A 25737-nucleotide genomic window follows, 5' to 3' on the forward strand; every position below is an offset into this window, starting at 1 on the left:
CAAATAAAGTAGACCTGTGGTGGAGTTCACATTCCAGGCAGAGGCATACGGAAAGCCCCAGGCTGATGAAGAGATCGGTGCACTCTTCACGCACTCGGTTGTAACAACTTGAAGACTGCAGCAAGATCTAGCAGGTAAAAAGTAAAGGTTCCCTAAACAGGACCTGCTTAAAGGGCAACGTGGCAGAAAATGGCTCGTTACGCTTCTTCCCTCTCTTGCTCTGTCTGTTATACAGTGGAGGGCAGATAAAAATCCCCAAACTAGAAGACATCTCACAGAAGAAAGATGCATGAGAGAGAGTCACTTGACATCTTCCAACACGCTGAATTGTAAGAATTCAGGCTCTCCTTCAAAGACGTCATCTGCACAGGCCTAGCTGTTGGGGAGCCTGCATCCAGCCTGAGCAAAATCTCTGAGCCCAAAACAGAACAGTTAACACTACAAGCAGAGAAAAAGACAGCCCAGGCTCTGGTGCTGTACACAAGAATAGCAACAACTTCTGGATACACCGCAGAGAAGAAAAACGCTTACGCAAAAGGTGTCAACGCTCAAAAACCCTGAGCGGCCACGCCGTGGCCTGTCAAAGCAGCTCTTTCAACAAGGAGCGTTCCCAAAAACCAGCGCCCAAGGACAAAGAGGCCTGTCAGCCCGCCTCTCAAGTGAGTAACGCGGTGCAGCCTGAAACAAGGGGCCTCTCCCTCGAGCTTAAACTTCACGCCGACCCTGGAAAAAACCTGAGGTTGCCTTGCACGCCTTTGGAGTCAACCCCAGAGCTGATGCGAGGTGTGGGAGCTCACGTGCGTGTCGTAGACTGGAGCAATTGCAAGCCAACTGAGACAAAAAGTTTGCACACCTAACTACTTAGGATGGAGGTGTCAGCAATGGCAATGGTTACAAAAGCACATACCCAACAGGGGAAGAGGGGGGATTCAGCTTTATTAAAGCCATTAGCACACAGAGGCTCCTGTTCTCCACTAACCACAGACTGGAATCCAACATATGAATGACAGTACGGGCAAGGCGCTGGCAGGCTGAATGCATGCACAAACTGGAATCACACCCCTGTAAGTAGCCCTAGAGAATCATGCATTCGCAGGTTCACATTACACATTAAAAACAAAAAAACCCCAAAACAAAACAAAAAAAGCCCCATAATAAACCTCTTAAATGAAAAACCAGACGCTATAGCCAAGTTGGAAGTTAAAATCACTTTTTCCTGCACAGGTCTTCTGCAGTTAACCAAAAATTCACAACATACTTAGCTCAAAAGCACTCATCCATCAATACAGCTTCGTTCAAGAAGAAAAGTTCACGTAACTTAAGTTTGTGATTCCAAACAATTCTTGACAAAAACGTAGGACTAAGATTGAAGATAAGCTTGTAAGATTGGGAGACCTGATCACAAAACAGCCAGTGAAATAACGTGATATTAAATGCAAAACAATACTCTTGGGGACAACCTCCCACCTTACTTATAAGTACAACTGTGGTGGGCACTAAGGTATTACCCTACAGGAAAAAAAGCTGTACTTCCTGCAGACAGTGCTTGGAAAATACTAGCTCGACACTCAGCAACAGCATTAGGAATTATGAGAAAGAAACACAGAACAAAGCACAAAATGTTATGCCACCGGGCAAACCCACTGCGCACCCACACTCTGAATTCTGCACATAGCTCCAGTTGTTCCAGAGTAGAATTAAGAACAATACTGATTATCTTCGTTTTATCTTTTGCTAACAGGAAAGATAGCTTCATATTGGGAAAGGCTCACATTTTCCAAAATGAAAAGGAATTACGGCAACGGCCCAGAAAATCATGAATAGCAATGAGAAGGTGAATGGGCTTTTTTAAAGAAACAGCAAACAGAAGAACCAAGAAAACAGTGAAATCATTAGTTAAGTTTTTTGGTTTTTTTTTTTTTCTTTTAAGATGTTGTAATTGAAACAGAATTCTTCACCACATTGGTGTAGACACCAGAGAAAACGGATTCAAGTCAAATGGACTGGACAGTCAACGAAGGATAGGTCTCCTAGTAGCTAGGAAGCATGACGATCCAGATACAAACTAGCTCAAGAAGTTCCCCAGCAAACTTAGAGCCAGAATGCAAGAGACCATAGCAGGAAAGTATCATTCTACATTTTCCTGTGTCTTCTGCTCTCTCCCTGAGCGCTCACAGCGGACTACCGTCAAGAGACGGAATATGAGGCTAAATGGACCCAAAGTGGCGTTTTTTAGGCTTTGAAGCAGATGCTACAGAAAGGAACTTAAATGGTTTCCATGTTCCTATGGAGTACCAAGACAACTACCAGATTCACAGAAGTTTCAGATCAAGCAAGGCCTTCAGCTGACCAAAAGCCCATCACCAGCTTCTTAGATGCATTCTGCTGAGAGCACCTGTGTTATCAAGACACATTGGTTGATCCATAGCAGTAATAGCTTCACATGCTAAGAGAAAAGATCAGATTTTATCTGCCTAGTAAATTGATTCTCCTGTCCTTCCCGAGATTAGTACCACAGCTCTTCACGTCCATATGCATATAAGAGATCATCCCTCTAAAGGAAGCTTTAAACATAACCGGCTACTGGAAGAGCACAGAAGATCTGAGAGAGGATAGCAGAAGCTTTATAAAGGACCAGTACTCCAGTAGCACAAGGCTGAAGCCTGCTCGCTTCCGGATTATGCAAATATACTACAAGCAACATGTTTTGTGACTCACCTGTGTGTAGAAGCCACTAGCTGCCTCTAAGAACAGAGAGAGGTTCGCCTGAACTTCACTCCGATTTGGATTTGCTCTATTTTTCGCTTGACCCTGTAGCGTAGTGATCTGATTTTTGAAGGCATGATTCCAACTGAAAGCAAAAGAAGCGTTTTCCTTTTTACTTTGGAAATGTCTCATCATGCAGATAGCAATCCCTGCCTCAGCGACAGGAAAGAACTGTTTAATTACAAAACATTAAACTGAAATGTATTCAGACAACATTCAGATTAAAAATATAATGTTAAATAAGGAAGAATTACCTTTCCCCATCTCTCAGAGCTAGACAAAGTGATTCCGATACTGGATAGCTAATACTGTAAGAGCATAAATATGTGCTCTGTTAACTGCTTCTATCTAGGCATCATAGCTCTCTCCTCTGAAAATGGGATGTGAGGTATGGAAATCCATGTTAAAAGTCATTCAGCTTCTGGAGGCAGGGACAGGGCAACTCTGACAGCCCGCTGATCCTGCTTCCCTCACAGCGCTCAAAGAATCACACGTTCCTCTTCACTAAACCTGTTACAACACAGGTTTGCATCTTAAACAGCAAGGGCTGGACTCACCACCTGGAGAAGCCCAGTATGATCTTCGCCCGATTCCTGAGGCGCCTGCCATGAGTGCCCTGGTACAGCACTCCCTCGCTAATCCTCCCTCCGTCCAACCCTAGCTCAGAGAGCTCAATGTGAGGGTCTTGACAGCTATTCTTCTCCACCATTACACCTTGCTCACAGCTCCACGTGAGCACACTAGGCAGTCTTCCTCCTTTCTGGTCCCACCCGTCTTTGAGGCCAAACCAACAGATGCTTCTTTCCTCTCTCCCTTCTGTCCTGCTCTCCAAAAAACTGCTCCTGCACGAAACGGCTGCTCATAATTGCCAGAGGTAAAACACTAATCTACTGCACTCTCATCATCTATTCTATAGCAACATTCTCGTGTTTCGCCCACATCTGCAGGTGTTCAGGGTTTCCTGCTCATCAGCACATATTATACATACATACGTTTCCTGAAGTACTTACAGGTCCTGCTCCACCTTTTTATCTAGAGCATACTCCAAATCAGTCACTAGCATTTTCTGATATAAGTCCTGCAGAGCCTGTCTGGACGTCCAGACTTCCGCTGGACCCAGCTTCGAATCTGCGCAACAAAAAAACAACAAAAAAAGATACAACTGTTTTTGTAATGTTCAAATTTACAGAGTTATTCCAACTAATTTTTCACTCACCTACCAAGTGAAAGAACACAGCACAGTATAAGGTACCCAACGCCAAACGCCCACTGTAGTCACAGATTCAGCAAAACCTTGAAGTGCAAGAACTACAGAGCCTGGACACCATCCCAAACGGAAATGAGAGATTTTGGGCCAGCCCAGATAGCGCAGGGGGGCAGAGCATAGGATTCTGAATCCTGAGTTCATAATTCTAGTTACTTGGGGACACACGGGGACTTTCTGACTTCTGCTTTTGAGGGCTGCAGACACCCTGTCAAGGCTATGTGAGGTCTATAAAGCTGGAAACAGCAGGGATTAACAGATCACTGTCTCCTGCAATAAAAAAACTAGAGGTTGGCAAAGTCAGCAGCTGGCAAGTTCAAAACAGACAGAAGAGGGGTCATTGTCCACACATTGTTAAGCTGCAGAACTTCTTCCTACTGGATGAATTTTAGAAAGTTTCCAGTTGAAACTGAAAAAGTAGGGGGGGGGGGGGGAAGAAACAGGAAAAAAAAAAAGAAGAAAAAAGAAAAAGAAATCCATCAAGAATTTCTGCTACTACTACGAAATGGGCCAGACCCTGAGGCAGAGCTGCTGGCACTGAGGAGAACGTTCTGGGGCAGGCAGTTCTGCTGCATGCTTGCCATTTCCTAACTCTTTGCTAGCCATCTGCTTTTCAGCACCAAGAGTGAGCACAAACACTCTTCCCCTGCTACCACAAATTATACAGCCAGCCTTCCCGCACCTTGTAAAATCACCTAAGTAGGCGCTGCTGGAGCACAAGGGATGAGCCTCATCCCAAGGAAACCATTCTGCTGATGGTGTAGCCACTCCTGCTGGGCTAGACGGGTCTAGCCAGTTATAAGCTCCTACACGTACTAGCCAAGCTGCTATAGGTCCTATACCAACCTGCGACGAAGCAGACGGCTGAGCATACCTTCTTTATGCAAGCCACTTGTATTGCACCGTTGATACATCAATATAAACTATTTTCAATTTACAGAAATACATGCAGTTTAAAACACAGCTTGCAGCATTTTGTAGCATCTGCAGGCTGCATTTTCATAACACGCGTGGTAGTGTTCTGGTCAACATTTCCATCACCCAGGTTTCTTAAAACCAGCAAGATCCTTTTCCCATTGCTTACCTCAGATAAACTAGTCCCTGCGACATTCTGGATACGGGCCTCTCATCCCAAGAGGAAGAACACACTGGGAAAGGGGTAAGGGCATAACCTCTATCTCCACATGCTTTAATACACCCAAATTCAACTTAAAAACAAGTATTTTGGATCCAGAAAAGAGGGCCACAGTGGTCAGAGTTCTATTTATTGCCATAGGGAGGACAAACCTTCAGCGTAACGCACACACTTTGGACAGAATCCTTAGGAACAGCAAGCACAAGAAACACACGGAAGAAAAAACAGAAATCGAGTATTATTAGCTACATCAATTATGGAATAAAAGCAATTACCTGTCATGTCAGCCTTCAGGACTTCTGCCTGCCTGTAAGAAAGCAATAAAACAAGAAATTAGAAACTGATCAAAACAATCCAATTACACTAAAGCAAATTCATGCAACAGCGAGTTCAGAAAGCGGGGCCAGCTCCTCAGAGGCTGCCTACAACCTAACCTCGCACGTTCCCCCCACGCAGCGAGAATTTGAGCTACTGTTGTTTAACAGAACGACCCCTTCTGCTTTCCTACCACGACAAAAGTCAGTAGCTCCCGTCTGAATTACCTCTGAGCAGTCACATGTGAAACATCCTAGCCAGCCCAGGCCAGAGAGGGGAGCAAACTCCCAGCAGCGCCTGCCAGCACAGCCCTACGGACCTGCTCCTCTGCGCTGCCCTAGCTTCCTTAAGGGGAGGCAACGGAAAGCCCATGGCCGCCTCAGTTAGCTCTCTTCCTTGCGCTGCCTCCCTGAAGTCACAACTCGACTAAGCTTTCGAGAGAAAAGGTGGTAAGGAGCGTACAGAAAGCAACGGCCATTCCTTCGCTGAACGGCCTCCGCAAACCCCCGCTGGCGGCACAGGCTGGCAAACAGTTTCTCAAGCAGAGGAGCGCTGGAAGGCGGGCTTAATTAAATAAATATTTACGAATGGTCTATCAGATGGAGCAGGCGATCGAGATGCTACTTTGCACTGCGAGCCTGATGAAGCATAGCAAGGATGGATGGAGTTTGTGATTTCAAAGCCTGAACGCTACTGCTCAGGAGGAAGTTTACTCTGCTGGGTACTTTAAGCACCGGCCAGTTTTGCAGTCTTTTTTGGAGCTGAGAACGCGGTCTGTGCTGCGAAGCCAGGATTCCTACGGAGACGCTTAGTTTGGGCAGGACACAGAGTACTGCTACAGCAAACCTGAGTCAGACCTCCTCCTTCGGGCAAGAGGGCTTTGCCCTTCAAAAGCCAAGAACCGTTCCTCTGAAAACTACACGGGCAGAAGTACCCTCGACTGTTTTAAATCCCAAACTTTTGAAAGGGAACTACAAATAATAGCGTGATAAAGGTTTTCCTTTTGTAAAGGTTTGGGCAGCTGCTACCTAGAGAGTTTAGATAAAAATAGTGCCGGGCCTTAAGTCAGCGCTACTGTAGACAGAGGCTCTGTAAGCGCACGGGCCTAACAGCATGGCTTGAGGTGGGCCTGGCCAGACAGCGAAGGAAGATACTTACAGCTGTCCCTTTATTTTCGGCAACGTTTCTGCATTACCACTGAACGACTCGGTCTCAGAATTACTAGTTAGCATCTAGTTACTAGATTAGCGTCGCTTATTCCTTCAAGACGCTTTACTGAACAGGCTTTGCTGGTGTTTAGAGACTCCTAGTGGACAGAAATTGGAGCTCACTGATAAAGGGGAGAGTTTCTTACAGTGCCAGCGTCTTTCACCAAGCCTTACAAACATCGTCAACCATTAATAGGCCTTTTTAGTTTCTGTTTTCTTCAAGCGTCTCACCGAATTCACATTAGACTGACGCACTCCGACCCTCTGGCTGCCAGCAAACTCGGTACAACTTGCTTACGCGTTTTATCATTTCAAGAAAACTTCCTCAGGTAACGCGTTGTCTGCTTTGCCTCAGCAGCGCTCTCAAAGCCAAGTTTCCTAAAGACTAGTTTGTCGGTCCAAACCCTAGGAGCACAACCCACAGTTTAATCAAAATTAATATTCCCAGCAGCCTCATTAGAGCGCACGGCTTGACAGATCACGATAGCTATTCTTTAGTATTTCCTCACAAAACATAAATTCAGCCTAGGGCTTCAGCTAAACTTGAAGTGCGATTATAAAAACCTTCCAGTCAGTTCATTAAAAAAAGTTCAACAGCAAAAGGAATTCTCTTCTTATTCAAACACTTGAAAAGCTTCAAAACTTTCAAACCAAACACTCGGGACTAAAACTGAAGCTCTAAAGGCTTAACATGCGCTAACATTTAAATACCCACAGACGGCAAAAGCACCCTTCCTGCCCCAGGAAGCGGGCAGTATATAAAGTCCTGTTTTACTGTAACTCAGTGCAACGCAGGCACTAAGCGTAGCCTAGAACGAACCACCTGAGTTAGCAAAGAGAAACAGGACAGGCGCATCCTTCTTCTCTCCTTTCAAGGTTCACCGTTCTTGATCAACCACTTTTTCCTTAAGCAGAAGGAGAAAACAAGTTGCTCCCCTTAATTCGATAAACACTACAGAAACCCAAGGCCACAAACAGAGGGATGTCTTTCCCGTATACATTTTAGGCTGAAGGGTACATTAAAAGAACATCTAGTACTTTTATACTAGGGACAAAGTTTGCTTCACTTGCTTTTAAAATCCCCGCAAGATGAAGACCACGCAACCTCCCTGCCTAACTATTCCCTCGCTCCACGATAGTCAGGAAGCTTTTTCTGAATCCCCCGCCTAAAGCATCCGGGCTGCAAACGGAGTCGCCCTTCTAGCGCGTCCTACTGACGTAGGGCCTCTCGCCTGCTACCTTCGTACAACAGCCACTGCGACACCAAAACCCTTAAACTCTGAACCATCAGCTCTCTCTCGCAGACTAAACTGGCAGTCTGTATAAATTTAATTTTTTAATCCTCTTATTGCCACTCTACTTTGGACTGCAGTAGCCAGTACATTTAGACTTTGAGTATCACTAAATGAACGAACGAATCTGTTTCTGTTTCGCTGTTGCCACAAAAAGGGCTCGTTCAAAGCACGCAAAATAAAGAACGTCAGCGATTTATATAGAAAAAAAGGTTGTATCTCGAAGAGGGCTGCATCAGTCTTACAGAAGTATACTTCTGTTAACAAGCACCGGAAAGCAAAAAAAAAAAAAAAGAAGAAGAAAAAAAAGAAGAAAAAAAAAGAAAGAAAACTTCAGACTAGATTTTCAAAGCAGCAGTCTCCGTGTTACCCAGCTAACCAACACCGTATTTCAGATTGGACAAAGTCCACACTTCATTTACCCCACGTTCCTCAGCTCCCCAAAGAGGACGAGCAGTGCGAGATGCGCTACGGCACGGCAAGTCCTACAAAGGGCATTACAAAAATCCGCAGACATTGAAAACCAGGGCTCTGCTTTCCAACGGCCCTGAGGTGCAACTCCCTTCAGCGTCCTCCTGTCAGCCCCGGAGCACCACCAACTTCAGCGCTGTATCTCCGCACTGCTCTTCCCCCGAGGCACCTGCAGAAATCGTACTGCAATGAAAAGTGACTCTAGTCTACCAACCCTTAACAGGAGATAAGTGACCAAGTGGCTGAACTCAGGCATTGCCAGAAATAGCTCCTCCTTCCAAAAGGGAAGGAGGAAAGAGAGGGAGGGAATGCTTTCTTTGTGGGGAGAAAAGGTAACGCTTCCATGATAACGGACTAAAAGGAAAGACAAATACACTTAGAACTGTCAGAAAAGCTCGTTTCAGGCTTTTTTCTTTTTTTTTTTTTTTTTTTTTAAAAACCATCGGAATAGGTGGCGAGGCTGACACCCAAAAGGAACTCCAAGGTAACACCCCGCAACTGCTATTTTAGATTACCTCAATACAAAATTTGAACAGCTTAATTCTTGACTTTTTTTTAATTAAAGTTTTAGTCATGCTGATGCAGAGCAGGGGAAAGCAGGAGGAAGCATTAACAGCACAGGCAGCAAACAACGTCATAAAGCAGAACTACGGCAGAATGGGGTTGTTCATAGACACCTAAACACTTTACCCGAGACAGCATTCACACCTGAGGCTCAGCACTGAGCAAAAATTACTGTCCAATATAAATGGTTGGCAGTTTTATGCAAAACAAGCGTTCTCTCTTCCATTCCTAAGAGCAAGCACTAATATTTGGTCAAACATAAAGCCTTACTAGCAATTTTTAGAAACTGCCTGGGCGCTAATCCATAACAGCTGGTGAGCTTTGCTCACGGTTGGATTTTGAAAGACGATACAGAAAGAACTCAGACTTTCCTGAACTATTTTGTAGACAGCGTGCATCGCCCTCGATCTGTCGGAGGCAAGTATTTTGGTTTACAATCTCAGGATTGGGTACAAATCCAGGATTTGTACAGCTGAAGAACAGCACGAGGGGACGACACACCTTCCTTTGACGTTTTCTTTACCCATTCATTCCACTTCACCTACATAAACGCAGGCCTTCAGGGCGCAGCTCTATTTCGCAGCTCACCAAGCCTTTGCGTGAAAGGGTAACTGGATGGAGTCAGGATTTCACAGGGGTACCGGGAGTCTAATCCAAGCAGAGACTCTAGTTATCCATTGTGCATCAGATACACACTGTTCAACAACTGTCGTTTAATTCAAACGACTACAGTTTTCATCAAGTACTTGCTTCACAAGCAGGGAAGTTTTACTGACGGAGCAAGAGATCTTCAGGCTGTGAGTCACCAAGCTAAACGCTCCACACGTCCAGCCTTCCACGCTCAAAGGACAGTCTTCACGCATCTGGCAACGATTTTCCTTGGAAAAATCTCTTCAACAGTAGCCAGCTTATTATTATTTTTACATGCGATAAGCTTGACACTTTTTACTGTTCCAAGCAGCTGAAGGCAGGGTAGAACCAACTCTTTTGACGGGGGGCTTTTCGAGTTTATAGCCTTTGGTCAGAGCCACACTAACAATTAATTCAGCATCTGCGTAACTGTGCAAGCGAAAAGACTCTGCAAGCAGATCCTAAAACAAATCAACCACCAACTGAATTCAAACCCTCTCCATGGTAAGTGCTGTTTTATCAGCTGCTTGTTCCCACCTCAGCCATGAGGGAAGGTGAGAAAGGGGATGCAGAACAGGTATTTGCATCCTCTCCACCCCCCTTTCCCAAGCTGTTAGCAGCAAGTCATAACAACTACCCTCAAAGAGCTACCAAATGCAGCTCTTCTTCCAAACTGGATCAGGACTGGCAGTCCTCCTCTCTCCACACCTCCCGACCTCTAGCTACGGCTAAGAGCCTAAGCATCCTCACAGTCAGCTTCATTCAAACCCCTTTTCCCCCCACTCCTGTTTCACGAAGTCAGTTAAAACTCCACTCGTCTGAAGATGGGAAAGAGAGGTGCTCCCCAAGGGTAAACCTACCCCGAAGAAAGTTTATATCTGCTTACTCTCCTAGTTAGTCTATGGGGAAGGAAACGAGTGGTCCTGCCCTGCTCAAGTTTCTAGCGCTCGGCAGTCTCCACCGAGCATGGAGGTCTCTGCTCTCTCGCACTGCAGCCTAGAGACCAAGTCGATCACAGGAGCCAGGCTGATCCTCGGCTGCAAACCGGGGGTGAAATGCCTTAGAAATGGTACCTGGTCTTCAGATAGTTGTTCAGTAACAGCAATAGGTCGGTGTCTATTCTGTAGAGCTTTTAAAACATATGTCAGGAGAGTCATCTGTAAACTAGATGCACAGCAACCTGGGCTTCTGAGGTCAAACAAAACCAGCTACTTTTAAAAAGACACTTTTAAAATATTGACTACACTGTTCTGTAACTTTTCATCTTGACCTGTTAGCTGGCTGGAATACTATTTTGCTGGAGCCATCAGGGAGAAATCTTATCTCTCAAAAGATGTTGCCCTGGGTTAAGGCAGAGAAAGAAAGTCATAAAAACTCGATTCACATTTCTCCTTCCTTCTACAGGAGCTGACTGTGTAGCTCCTTATGCTACCCTGACAACGTTTAGGTACAGAAAAATTAAGAGTAAATTGCCAAAGGAATAAAAACAGTTTAATAAGAAAAAGTATGTTCCTAACTAATGAAAGAACAGAGCTTTTAATGTCTGTGGCACCTTAAGACAAGGGTAAAGTTTCTTAAAGAATACCTTTTAATTAAAGGTTTCTAATAGAGAACAGCCTCCAAAAAGGAATACCTTCATGGCATTATCCTATCCATTTATCAGCATCCGTATAGTAATACTATACTATACATACAGTAACACCGACTTGAGCAGTCAATCAACAGCTTGCCTGCCCTGCCTGAAAACAGGTCAGTTTTGCTGCTCACTTGAGAACAAGTCAATAGCAAAACGGTTAACATTAGACCATACAATCTTTACGCCTCCTTGAACTTCCTAGGTTTCATCGGAAAAACTAGCTCTTCAAAACAAAAGCAGTCTTAAAAAAGGTGTGATGGCACCAAACAAAAACAAAAAAACAAAAATCTTCAAGAGTGCCTTGTAATCTGCAGCCCGTTTCCCAAAAAGTACAGATTTCAGAAAGAAAAATCAGAAGGCTCCCTGCTTGCTCACATACCCACATCTCACTCAGCATACAGAAGCATCAGTAGCTCTTATTATCATGGCACTAAATGAGACGTGGGAGGTTTATATCTGAACTAGTTATTTTACTTTCCACAATAATTTTGCAAGGTTTGAAATTGTGCAAGGGAAAGCAGCAGAATTACTTCCCGAACAGAAAGCAAATTATGCCATAGGACACCACGATCTTTTGCTCTCTCAAATCCATCCTGATCAGACTGCGCACAACTTCAGGCTTTGCTTGTGATAAATACAGATTAACACAAGAAACTTTGCAACGTCAGTATTCATCTGTTATGTTACAATTACTGACTTTGCAATATCTTCACATCTGCAGTAAGGATTGGAAGATGCTGACAGAAGTATCATAAAAGTTAAAAAAGTCTAATAGTTGATCATTAGCTTTATTTTTTAATAAACTTTGCATTATGAAAATCATGTCCAGAATTGCGGAAAAGAACACAGAAATCTGGCAGCATAAAGTATCCATCAGCCTCACTTTGGCTGATATCATCAAATCAGCTTCAGAAAATCTGCTATTTACGTCAGCCTCGCAGAGGGCTAGATTAGATACAATTAGAGAGCAGATCTCCATCCTCCTTGAACGTTTTAAGAAATCTCACAGGCAAGCGTTACAGAGTCTTTGATTCAATGGCTGGCAATTACATAGTCAATTTAATGCTGTTTTCTTGCTACCCAGATAAAATATGCCATCCCATCAGCCTGTGGAGCTGGAGAGCAGGGAGCCTGCTACGAGGAACTAATTACCCAAATGAAATACTTTCTCCCGGAAAGCCCACCTCGCTTTGCCTGAGGAGGGCAACAGATGCCATTTTCTCCAAGTCCTAACTTTCAGCCACGGCGGTTCTACTGCTGTCTGCAGCCGCCACTAACAGGGACTAGCTTCAGGGACAAAACCGAGAAACCTTGCCTATTTTCAGTGTTCGCTGTTATCCCCCTCACTCCCAATCCACCTTCGATCTACCCCTTGCTCAGTAGCAAAAGTTGATCCTTCCGCAGCTCGGTAAAAGCTGAGAACAATTCGCACAGACGTAGGCAGGAACTACTGCTTAAGGGGACTCAAAGCTACGGATGTTCAAGATACTAAGAATAACAACTTTGCTAAGCAGCAGATGGAGAAGGAGTAAATATATTAGATATCTAGGTATCACCAGCAGAGTTGGAGGGGGGGAAAAAATAAGTGAGTAACCCCATAATCCCTAGTCCCGCACTCACAGTAAATTGACTGCAATAGATATGGTGGAGAAAGCTATGCTGCAGCTGCTCCGCATGCAGACACTGCTCTGGAATAAGTCATTTCAAAAGTATAAAAATCCTGGAATAAAGTAGAATAACCATTCAGTAAATCAGTACCACTCATTCAGGTGAGAAGGATAAAAGAACAAGTAGGAAGGGGACCCAAAAGAAGATAAAACAGAAAACAGTTATTAAACACTGAGGTTTAGCTGGGACTTGAAAAATCTTCAGCGTTTTGAACACGTACTTTTTATGCATGAACACTGAGACATATGCCCAGATAAATAGTCAAGACCTCCAAAAAACACAAAGTCCAAACCAAAATTATCGATGTTTAGATTATTCACTGTAGTGATTCAACAACAGTATGGAACAGGGTTTTGCCCAACCACCCTCCTTTTAAATCACAGTTACGAAAACATCATACAAATAAAGCATATACCCAGAATTTGACAAGCGCTGACACAACTCCAAGTTTTAAAATAGCTTTTTGTAAGAATTAAGGGATTTTTCAATGTGAAAGGACACGGCATAGTTTACACAAGCTGTTACAATTAACATTCAGAGCACATCCGAGTACGGTTCTAACTGCAAACTAAATCTTAGAAATGATTTTCAATTCTCCATTTTGAGACAAAATGCAACACTCAAAGCTCAGAAAGGGAATTCACCACCAGTCACGGAGAATTATATCATCCGTGTACGATAATTAAAAGGATACCAAGTACATTACTGTCAAGAGTTTATAGGGGCCTCAGGAGCAGCTCCCCATTCTCATTCGGAAACACGTAGGCAACACCGTTTTGAAACGTACTTTTCAACCAGAGAATACCCGCAAAATCTTATTTCTAAAAAAGGAACTATGAAAAAGGAAGAGGCCGAGTCCTCTACCTACCATCATAGGATTAATGCAGCCCTACTACATACAGTAATTTCAGATGAAAGAAAAGGACGCATGGTCATTACGCTCTCAGACTGCACAACCAGCAGTATTTGCTGCACGGGTCAACAAAAGCACAGACACGACACGCAGTATCCAGGAAATGTGTTTGAGCTGCAAGGAGCTAAGGAAAGTGCTGTTGCTGGATCCTAAATTCATCTTCCGGCCAGAAACGCACAGCTTTCCCTGAATTCCTCCGCTGTTGTTTTTCCTAAGGTCAGGAGAGGGGCAGCGCACCATTTCGCGCGCTAAGGACGCTGGGCCCCCCACTAACGGGGAGCACAACTTCTGGAGTTTTTCCCAAGGATACAGAATAACTTTTCTCGAGAGAAACCTGTCATCACCTAATAATCCCAGGTGCACGCCCTTCACACTAAGCTCCGTCCCACTAGTACATTTTCACGTTGAAGACTATCCTCCCCATACAGAGGGGCCATCCACTACAAAACCTCAAAGTCCACCAGCAAATCGCACATATTCCTAGAATACATAAACGTTGCTCTCTCATCTGTATTCAGCCGAGACCTACGCCCAACCCAACCAGCTCAGATCTAGCAAACGTTACAGACATAGCGAAGCAGCACGGGTATGCTACTACGAGAGCTGTCTGACGAGGAAGAGGACGGCTTAAAGCTTTTCAGCCCTCTGAAAACACAAATGGGTTCTAGGAAAACCAACTTGGGTATCTGCTTGCCTGTTCCCCTCCCCAGCGATGCCAAGGCAGAGCAGCAGCGGCCGCCCCGCGGCCCCAAGGCGTCGCCCGGCTCCGCCGCTCTCGCCGTAACAGCTCCCAGCCGACCCCGAAGGGAGCTGCTGCCTCCACGGCCGGTCCCCAGCAGAGCTCTCTTAGTTCCTTGCCAGTTAACCAATAACTTAACCCTCCCTGTTTTTAAAATTAATGAATTGGTCAGGAATGCTTCTGAGTAAATTTATAACGTCCAAGCTTAACTATGCTTTTGGGGATTAAGCATTTTTTAAGAGGATCATTTTATTTCAGATGTAAGCTCCATACTTTAAACATAAAATTAGTGAGGACTCTGCCTTGGAGATATTAGCACTATTAAACCAGTCCGTGCCCTTGCCCTGACGCTATTCCTGACAAACGTTTGTCCAACTTATTTTTGAAGTTCTCCAGAGGCAGAAACCTCAAGGTCCCAAAACAACCGGTTCCAGTGATCTTGCTGTTCCCGCAAGGCATTAGGTCTTGCCTTCAAGAAGCGCAGCAAGCCTCAGGTTCCCCCGCAGTCCAGCCTTGCCGCAGGCGCCCCAGGCTCACTCCTTCCACCAAAGTCCCTCAGCAAACGCCACCAGCCTCCCTCAACCTACTGCCACCTTAAGAGGAGTGAAAAAGGTAGTGACTTGTCCTTTCTCGGTTAGACTGAGAACACATTTTCTCAATCTTTGCTGCCAATGAAGCAAGAAGGGATCACATGGGGAAAAGATTCAGCACGTGACTACATATTTAATGGTTATTAACTCCACACTTGTGCATATTCAAGTCGCACAAGCAAACTTAACTCCAGCATTTCACTTTGCAACCACAACAAGCTGGAACTGTTTTGTATAGTATTCTAGCATACTCAAAACAAGTTTAAGCACTTGGATAACTTTGGCAGTGTATTTCAGCATCTGACAATAAAGTAGGAGAACTACATGAATCATGCCACTCTAACCTCAAAATCTGAGGCAGCATTTTCAAGCATACAGATAAGATTTTACACACCTTTGTCTTTAAAGGCTCAGAGATCTTCATGACTTTCCTACCTGTCACGCCTAAAGACAAGATACTCCTGGAAAACTTAACACTCTGGCATAGCAATTTCTAGGTGTTGCAGTCCTCAAAGGATTATTTCACGAATTAAAGGAATCAGTTATATATTTTTAAAAAATTTTAAGTGCATAGTGTACATAGTGCACAGTGTCTGATTTTGAGAGCGTATCCCAAAATTCTGAGATCATGACACAACTTTACAGTAGGCATTTCTCACATTTTTTAACGCTCACTTCTGCCTAGTGCCTACACTGGAAGCTGCCAAAACAGCTGGTAGTTGCCTGAACAAAATCAGCAAGCATTTGATATCTTCATCAAATATCTTCATACATCGAGAATATCTTTCAGGTTAGTTTCAAGCTTTAGAAGCTATTTCAGTCTTTGATACCAAAAATAGGACTAGGATGATTATCTTAGCTAAGGTTTGACTACATACACTGCAAGCCAACCACCTCTTACAACTGTCTTTGCCCCAAGCAACTCCTGCAGTTTACTTCCAAATAAAAACCTAAAACGTCTGAAATTAAATAGTATGTGTACATATAAATGGAGAAAACAAAACCTGCTAGAAGCTCATGACCTAACATGCATGTGACATACTTCTAAATTAAGGTCTTCTGTATTAATTCCAACTAATGTTGTCAAAGCACATTAAGCAGTTTACCACTTATTTTCTGGTTAAAAATTTTACAAATGTATTCATCTTTACACATTTGATGAAATTAAGACAAACTAAAAAAAGCCTTTTAGAGCTTTATTACAAGCTTACTCTGAATCTTTTGGTCATTTTATTTACAATCAGCCTTCCTTGAACCACAAAGAAATTTTTCTCCACATTGAAATAACATTGCCTCTAGTTTACAGTAGCAGCTGCTGCTAGTTGTAAAAGCTCTACGAGCCGCTACAGTTTAAGCTTTTCTATACTTTTTTTAAAAAAGTTATTTAAATTCTTCAGAGACCATTCTTATCGGTAATCACAAGCAAAAGGACTCACCAACAAAAATGGCTTTTTCTGAGGAAGAGCTGGCTAGATCAAGCCCCTCTGCTCAGAAGTTTAGTCACCGCATTGCCTTCTACAAGGAAATACGCTACTTGAGGCTAAAAGAAGTCTTGCTCATCCTACTTTCTCCTCCTCTTCACAGGTATAGGTGGTTAGCATTTCTCTTTTTAGTTATGAATAACCTTGAAAGACTACCCCAGAGACCCTTCTCACGCGTTACTACCATTTCAGGCGTACCTCAAATTAAAAGTCCAAACTCAAAGACACTGTCAAAAACAAAATACAGGCAGTCAAAAGAACTGAAGCTGGAGTCTGCCAAAGGTTCCTCGTAGGCTACAGGAAATCCTCGTTCAATCGCAACTGTTTGAGACATAGCAATATCCATGTGCTTTCTTCCAAACCATGGCGAGACCAAGACAGGACATGACAAAGCAGTATCGGGAGCTTTCATGCAAACAGAAAAACACAGTAACAGAAAATACAGGCTTATCAGGAAAGGAAGGAAAAAGATACGGTCTCTCCAGTTGATTTATCACAAATCCTTTCCCTTCTGTTCCTGACACATTACCTGTAGGGAGGTCGAACTGTTGTCGATAACAGTACAGACCGTATTGGAGTTCAGAGGACCCCAGAACAGGCTGGCCCAGAACAAACTGCCCTTTGCTGTATCCTGATCGAACAGGAACAACTAGCAAGGCTTCATTAAATCAAGGCACCAAGAAACACCAGAGCAGGTCTGGAATAAAATCTCTTGATGCCCAAAAGGTATATTTCGTTGGGTCAAAAAGAAAGTCTAACCTCTTAAAGTTCTGTCAAGTAATTTGAGAAACTTTTCCCCAAGTTCATTTGCAAGAATCAATCAGGTGTCGCCAGAAACACATTCAGAGTGAATTTCTCACTTCCTAAAAGCTAGACAGCAGCTCTCTGAGATACTTTAGCGGGGCCAGCAGACTGGAAACAGACAATGCTTTGGAGGGGAGGGGAAAGGGAAACAACAAAGAAAGAAAAATCAACTTACACATACCAATATTAGATGAAGCAAAAAATTGTCCAAAAGGGCTGAGCACTAGAAGACACTTTCAATAACACAGACAATGAAATTAAAATATGAAAAATTGATTGCTGATGCATTAGAGACATCATAAGTACTTTCAGAAAATGACATGATACTTTTTGCCCTAAAAGTGGAAGAGAAAATTAACTCTAGCAGGACTCCTAAGTACCTCAAGGGTATCTCTGATTTGAGTCCCATCAGTGAAATTCAGTCTGTCGCCCACGGCAGTGTAACAATCCCAAGAGACTCCTCAGCCTTCTGGTTCCTTATGATAATCCCTTGAGTGCAGAAGCCAGTGTGAATAATCCGAGAAAAGTCCTACTGGAATACAGAAAGAAAAGAAAGCAAGCCTAAGGTTACTCAAAAAGCTCTTATTCCATCTCAACGCACAGCATTATATTGATCTGCACGGGCAACTGCTGAGGTAACTCAGAGGAATTGAAATGCACAGTATCAAACCACTGCTTAAGTCGTTTCCCCCTCATTTGGTTGTCCAGGAAGTCCCCAAGCTTACGATCAGAACTACTTCTCCAGCTCTTCTTAATTTCGAATGGAAAGAAAAGCCATGGTCAGACAAGTCTAGAAACACGGCCTGAAGGCAATGCTCAGAGCGCAGCTGACAACGTGGAGCCTGGTGATGAAACCCATACAACTGTAAAACTACGTTCAACGAGGTACCACATTCAATGAGGTACCGCGGGCAACATGAGTATCCAGGAGGCACAAACAGTAGAGCCACCAATCCTGCCGTGCACAACAGTGAGAAACTACAGCCCAAGGGTCACAGTCATGATTCCTTATCTCATTCCACAACAAACATTAAGCTAGTCTTCCTTTTTTTCACTGGGATAAAACAGAGATCCAGAATTAAGATGCTACTCCCCCCCCTCCCCCGACGCCTTCCCGCACCAAGGAAAGCCCATGTTTTGCTGAACGACACTAAAGTCTACCACCTCACTAGTAATGCATTTAAATAAAACACAGGACTAAATTAGGCAATTCTAGTCATGATTTTTAGAGGAAACAAACCTGCATTTTTATTCCCCTCTTGCTTGACAGCAGCTGTGAAGCTTTCAAGCGAGATGAGGACAGGTTCTCAAGTTCAAAGAAACAGCAGCAAAGATAAATAATCAACACCCTCTCACGAATCCTCCTTATACATTACAGACATATTCCTAAACTGCTCTTCCACCATTCCTCATCCTGAGGACTCTGCCCCTAGGAGGGAAATCTCTGCTGCTGCTGTGAGGCTCCAAGGGCAGTAATGAAAGGTCCTTAAAACCCTACAACCCCCAGCAGCTCCTCATCCAGTGAAATCAGGCAAACGATAGAGCTCGTGCTGTGCTACAGCAAGCGGTCAGTCCCCTCCTCCCTCCCCAACCACCACGCACACGAGCTGCAACTACGGCTTCTTCCACTACTGATTTTTGCTGGCTGAGCAGAGCTGGAAAGAAGCCAAGGCATCTTCCCATCAAGTCAATGTCTGCTCCCATCAACCTAAGCGATCCTGAGCAGTGACTGCAGACTGCCTTTGCTTCTCAAGTTGGAAGCACCACAATATCTGAAAACGTGCGCAGTAACCAACACAGCAAATAGAAAAGCAGGGCAGCTTCACATTCCATACAGACCGATTAAAAGAAAGCTTTAAGTTGCTTGAGGTAAGTTAGTGATACGATTCAGTGTCCAGATCAGCTTATTCAGAGGCAAAAAAACAAATAAAAACAAAAACAAAAAGATCCACTTATTTGAGCAGGCTACTTGTTATGAAACTGCTGTACGGAAGATACTCTTCAGACAGAGGGAATGGATTTTCCAAGCAGCTTGAAAATCATGCTATTCTTCATACTGAATACTTAAATAAAATAGCTTAGCATCCAGCAAGGAAAGATTAACTGGCAAATGCACCTTCTACCATGCACTGAAATGAAGAAGCTTCGAAAAAAACTCCAAAACCCTGTACTCAAGGAAGGAGGCCTTCTGAAAAGGTTTGCTGCAGTTCAAATGCCCTTATCAAAGCTTCAGATAGGCATCACCCGGTTTCACTGCCACCACAGAACCTTCTCTTTTTCAGCAAAGACCAAACTACATAGTTCGTATTAGTTCTTATTCGTTCTTATTCTAACCTGCATATTCCTATAAGAAGCAGCCCCCCAACCCCAGGAAAAAAAAAAAAAAAACCACCAAAGAAGAAAAAGCTATAACTTCACTTACACTAACCTACACTACTAGGTCACTGGAACACTGTTTTGCAAGTAGCCTCAAGCCCAGTACAAAAAAGTGCAGCAAGAGCATCCACGATAAGCTGCGTCTGCATCAAGAAAAAAAGGGAGACTCTTTCCCAGCCCAAACTGAAAACAAGGATGCTATCTGTGACAGTGATACAGCTACATGAGGGCATTCAAGGGCTTGTATATTCTAGGAAACATGGCATTATCTGTTTACTAGTGTTAGGGTTCAGTGAACGCTTTAATGATAACGAGCAGTATCATTAGAAGAAGCAGCCCAACCCTTCCCTCACCATTAGGGTTTCATTCCTGTTCCACACAACCTCAACCCTTTTGTCAGCACACGTGTCTGGTTACATGATGGACAGAACCAGGGAACAAACTCGTGCCAAACAACGTGGGTTAAAACAACAACAAACCACCACCTCAGGCAGTTTTAACCTAGATTCGTTCCTCAGTCCAGTTCACTGAAGACCTAGCCAGAAGTTTATGCTGTCAAGTCAGGGCTGAGGAAAGAGCGACAGGAAGAGTGGGAGGCTCCTTTCAGGAGCAGTTCAAGTTTAAAGCACGCTCTTCCGTCCATATGGCCAAACTCTTGCCAAGTACTAACCAAAAAGGGTCAAGTTCTCCAATTACCGCAGCCCTCTTCCCTCTAGCATGCGTTTACACATAGCCAAAGAGAGTCGCCCCCTTGACAGTGACTCTAGCTGAAACGTACTCACCACTTGCTCCTACTTCTCTGCTAAACCACACGCGTGCATTTGAATCTTAACTAGTCAGGTCTCGTGGGATTTAGGTCGAGTTTCCCTGGCCTGTTAAGAGCAGATACTCCTAACACACTGCACCGACCACACTCACACTCTACACAGAAAACGCCAGGGCTAATCTGAAGCTACACATGCTCATTTACAACAGCTGGCCAGCCAAAACACGTATGGCCGAGTTCTGCCTGTTCTTCTCGCAAGGGGAGCACTAATCTGGATTTCTCTTCTAATCTGATAAAAACTTTCATAAAGTCAGGAGGAACAATGAACTCGGAAACGTCTTTCCCTCTGTAGAAGATGGTTAAAATTTGTCAAAAACATTTGAGAAAGGGCAACAACAAACGTTAAGCAATATATTCACACAAGGGAACAAGGTTCCTTAGGTGTTTAAACAAAAAAGGTGCAGGAGCTATGACGAAGCACACCCCACCAACTTGCGACTTTACATTTCAAGTGCAGCTCTCGTACTGGTGTTACCCCAGAGCGGCAGAAGGGTGCTCAATAACCCAGATCCCCACTGTAGGAGAAAGGAAGCGAGTAAGAGCTGCCATTGCCTGACTGGCCCTGATACAGAGGGTATCATTAGCTGGGGCTCAAGGAGAACTGCCCTAAGTATGACATGTCTTAGGGCTCTCAGCAAGATGCAATTTTTCTTGGCCATAGCTCAGAAGGGAGCCACTTAACTGTTGAACACTTGAACACTTTTTTGTTTATCTTTTATGTCACAGGTAAAAAGCACAGGTACAAAAGCTTGTAAGTCAGTAGTAAGCAGTAGTCATCGTTAATCTTATTTGCCTTTTCAAACCACTACCCTCACCCTCCAGAAAGAATCGCTGGTCATACTAAATACTGGCAGCAATTGTAGTTATCAAATGCTAGAAGTACCTTGTAGGAAGAGCCGTGGGCATGACAGGAGAAAAAAGGAGACAAAATAAGACGGGACACTTTCTCCTCTTCTCCCCCAAAGAGGGCACCATGCTAAGAGGGGCCTCCTGTAGGGTCAAACACTTTTTTTGACCTATCCGCTATTCCTCCTCTGTTTAAAATCCAAAAGTAAATAGCGTATTAAAGCAGCATGAATGATTTTAGCACTTAAAAAAGCTGGAAGGAATAATTTCTATCACTGATTGGTTTTGTTCAGATATCAAGACAAATCAAGGAAGATGTGGATCAACTGAAGAGAGCTCAGCAGCAGCCCCCGAGGCGGTCAGGGATGGAGCACGTGGCCTGTGAGGGGAGGCTGAGGAATGGGGCTTGCTCAGCCCGGGCAGGGAAGGCTTTGGGGGGGGGGGGGGGGGGGGGGGGGATGGCGACTGCCAGCCCCTGCCTACAGGAGGACGTCGAGAAGAGGGAGCCAGGCCCTTCACGGCAGTGCATGGGAGAAGGATGAGAGACAACAGGCATTAAGCTGAAAACAAGAGAGTTCCAGACTAGATGCAATGAAAAACTCTTCCACAACGAGGAGAGTCAAGCAGAGGCTGCCCAGAGGGGTTGTGCCATCCCTGTGCTCGGAGGTTTTCAAGACCCAACTGGATCAAGCCCTGAGCGACCTGGTCCGATCTCCAGGCTGACTCAGCTTTAAGCAGGAGGTTGGAATGGAGACCTCCTGAGGTCCCTGCCAGCCTGAATTATCACGTGATCCTAGGAACTCTAGGCAGCACGCTGCAGTGCCGTAACAGTGCGGTATTACAAGAAACTCTATTAACAATGAGGTTACACTTACTAACCTTCTCCTCCATATAGTCTCAAGATAATTAAATAACTGATTCTACCTGTCTCCTTGGGCTTCATTCTGGATTTCATGGAGTATTCTTGTTTGTGTCTTTCAGGCATTGACTGAAGTCAACTCCACACCATCCCCATCAGGAACCTGTTCCAGAATATGCTCACACGCAAAAGATCGCAGCACTAAATTACCTCAGCTCTACCCTCCTCCATTAACAGTGAAGAACTATCGCAAGAGGTGTGTCACAGATGGGCAGACAGCAAAGGAGCAACCACAAAGAGAACTTCTGCCTCTGCTAGGTAATGGAGCTACTGATGAGTCTTTGAAAAGAGAGCCACAATTTAAATTACTAAAGAAGTCAAAGCTTTAATGAAGTTGGTTATAGCTCCATCATAAGACGACAGGAAACTACCTACTGGTTTGTCAGCACTAGAATTTCTAAGTAGTATTCAAGCCCTGTAATTCAAGAGCTTTTTATTCTGTGTTTACACGGTGCTAAAAGCCACAACTTACCAGGGTAATGCTACATTTAACTAGTAACTAGAGTCCACATACTTTAAAAATACTATTGAGACACTTGCACCTCAGTCAATCTGCTAAACTTCTGATCAATGTTAACTGTATATTTAACATGAGTATATAAACTCGCCAGTGAAGGTCATTTCCTTAAAGTAAATACAAGTGGACTTAAGCTCAACCATGTCTTTTAAAAGGGATGTCTTGGAAGAAGACTGGGAAAACCAAAACCCCAATGCTACCTTACAGCATTTGAAGACGACCTAAAATAGGTCACCTCTCTCCTCCTGCAACTTTAGGAGTACTTGGTGCGTTAAGTCTGACCTTTGTTTTTCCTGGAAGACTTCTGCAGGAGTGCCAGGTGTTTGTTGCTTCTTGCATTTTGATCGAAGGGGCAAAATCCTCTAAGGACCAGATTTGAAGTTTAAAATAATTGACTCTCATATTCATAGGGAAGGAAAGAGACTGGCAGTGGAGAAGTTAAGGCAGTCTGGCTAAAAATCCTTTTCTTTCCTGCTAGTTCTTTCAGTTTCTCTCGATTCTTGCAGAGTCATTATTTCACTATTCAACCATTATGTGGTTACACCTAAGAAATCCAGGTTCTCTTTTATCTTAACTTCAAATACACAGAGCAACATTTTTCACAGAAACTTTTCTGCCTCTCCTTAGCTATAAAAAGATGAAAACCAGCAGAGACTCATTGCCCCACATCTTAATTAGCAGAATGTTTTGTTTAGCTACCCTTTTCCATTATTATACTTTTGTCTACTTATTCCTTGTTACGTTCTGATTGAGCTTTTAATGCTACAGGAAGAAGAATATCCTCCTCCATAAGGCAAAGGACCAACAGAACTGGCTCTGAGAGTCTGAGGCTCTGTTCCCTGTTCTCTTTCCTTACAAACTTGCGCTGTGGTAAGTCTCAGCGCCTCATTTTCTACCATTTCTACCAAACAATTAAATACACACAGTATTACAGCTGTGGGTGTAAAAAGCATCTCATGGCTTTTAGGGACACTCTCTCCCACTCTCTCCCCAAACTTACCCTCTGCACAGAGAAATGAAAATAAATGTTGTTTAGAGGGGGGAACATGAAGATTCCCGATTAAAGACTGCTTGAAGAGTTTAAGGCTCTCTTTTTTTTTTTTTCCAGAAGGAGACAAGATTCTTTGCGACAAAGATAGAAATTATTACGTGTAACACAACAGTACCTAGGTTCTTCAGTCCTGTTGTATTAACAACTATATAAACATAAAGCAATCAGAAGAAGTGATAAGGTTTCAGATGAACAAAGTTGGCAAAAATAGGAGATGACTGCCGACATGCTTGCAGGCAAGGAGAATCCTGAGGTTGCTGCAGGACAAGCATGACTTCAGAAGTGCTGCCTAGTGAAGCTTTGAGGGCAGCAAAAGACTGCGCAAACACTCGGGGCCAAAAAGCAAGAGATTATAGCGTTAACAACAAGAAAAGGAGCAATATGAAAAATAAATCCTCTACTGGTAGAGAAGAACTGAGGAGTTATTACTCCTACAGTGAGAGAAAAGAAACAGAAGAATCTAAGGCAACACAGTTTAGAGGCCTGGAAGAGAAAAAGACTGGTAGACCTTTGCTATCAGAGTAAAGTGGTGTTTGCATGTTCATTTTTGGGGGAAAAAGGAAGAGCTTGAGGCAGGATCCGGACGACCAGAAGGAGGCGGAGGCAGACAGAGATACAAGGGAGGCTGGGGAGGAAGAGGAGGCTCGGGAAGGGGAGACGGCTGAAGTGTTTTCAGAACCCTGGATAGAAAGTGTGTTGGAACTGCAAAACCACACCGTGAATCCACTCCTCAGAAACCCTTCCCAAGCCCTCATCCCCTCAGAAAGGACGAGCACTGCCCTTCGGGTACCTTCAGCGATACAAACTCATCTTGTGCATGAGGTGCTCTAGAAGGGATTGGGGGGGGGGGCGCTATTTAAGTGGTTTTTTTTTTTTTTTTTAAACTCCTGAGAAGCCGCTTACCTCCTGCGAGGCGCTGTTCCAAAAGCCACTAGGGAAACCGCGTTTAACCCCCCAAGCTGGCCTGGCGCCCCCCGAAGCTCCAGCTCGCACCGCAGGCGCAGCAGCTCCGCACCGCGGGGACCCCGGAGCCCGAGGCGGCCGGACCGGCGCCCCCGCCCGACCCCCCCGCAGGTTTGGGCAGGGCAACCCGCTTCCACTCTCCCCGCCCGGGGCGGTTTGACCTTGCTGCTGCCGCCGCCTCTCGGCCTCCCCGCGCCGGCGGCCCCGGGCACCCGGCTCCGGGCCGCCCAGGAGCCTCCCGCCGCCGGCCTCGCCTCAGCGCAACCGGGCCACCGGCCCCGCCGCCGCCGCTCACCGGAGATACTGCGCACACAGCAGGCTCATCCTCCGCCGCTCGCTGCCGCTGCCCGCCGCCCCCTCCGCGGGCCTCACAGCCCCGGCCGGCCCGCCGCCTCCGAGCCGCCGCCGCTGCCGCCGCCTCCGGCCGCCGCCGCCATCTTCCCGTGCTGGGCCCCGCCGCCGCCGCCGCCGCGGGGGAGGGGCGCGCAGGAAGGAAGGGCGGGGGGTGCCCCCGCTCTGGGCTTCCGGCCGGGCAGAGGGCTCCGGCTCCGGCTCCGGCCCCGCCGCCGCCGCCGCCGCTCCCGGGCGGCCGCCGCCGCCGCTCCTGCCGCTGCTGCCGCCACGCGCCGCCACACGCCGCCGCCTCCCCGTCAGGCGCCCCTCCCCCCCTCCCGCCGCGCCGCGCCGCGCCGGCCGCGCTTCCGGGCCCGGCCCCGCCCCCTCGGCCGCGCTTCCTGCCGGCGCCACCGACAAACCCTTCCGC

At 45.2% G+C, this 25737-nt stretch overlaps 1 protein-coding gene across 8 annotated transcripts in view; it reads right to left on the reverse strand.

The window, feature by feature from the left end:
* Positions 1 to 25410, reverse strand: part of SMG7 (SMG7 nonsense mediated mRNA decay factor) — a 54650-nt gene extending 29240 nt beyond the window's left edge. For 2 of the 8 annotated variants that reach the window (XM_068953595.1, XM_068953592.1), the window contains exons 1-4: positions 25270 to 25410; positions 5441 to 5472; positions 3777 to 3894; positions 2719 to 2851 (exon numbers count right to left, since the gene is read on the reverse strand). In XM_068953595.1, the coding sequence (XP_068809696.1) occupies positions 2719 to 2851; positions 3777 to 3894; positions 5441 to 5472; positions 25270 to 25298 (312 nt within the window). In that variant the 5' untranslated portion in view covers positions 25299 to 25410. Of the gene's footprint in view, positions 1 to 2718; positions 2852 to 3776; positions 3895 to 5440; positions 5473 to 17856; positions 18009 to 25269 lie in introns of all 8 variants that reach the window. The other 6 variants (XM_068953599.1, XM_068953596.1, XM_068953594.1 and 3 more) reach the window with 5 other exon arrangements.
* Positions 25411 to 25737: the final 327 nt, after the last annotated feature.

Source organism: Struthio camelus, chromosome 8, assembly GCF_040807025.1.
Source record: "Struthio camelus isolate bStrCam1 chromosome 8, bStrCam1.hap1, whole genome shotgun sequence".
Taxonomy (NCBI): domain Eukaryota; kingdom Metazoa; phylum Chordata; class Aves; order Struthioniformes; family Struthionidae; genus Struthio; species Struthio camelus.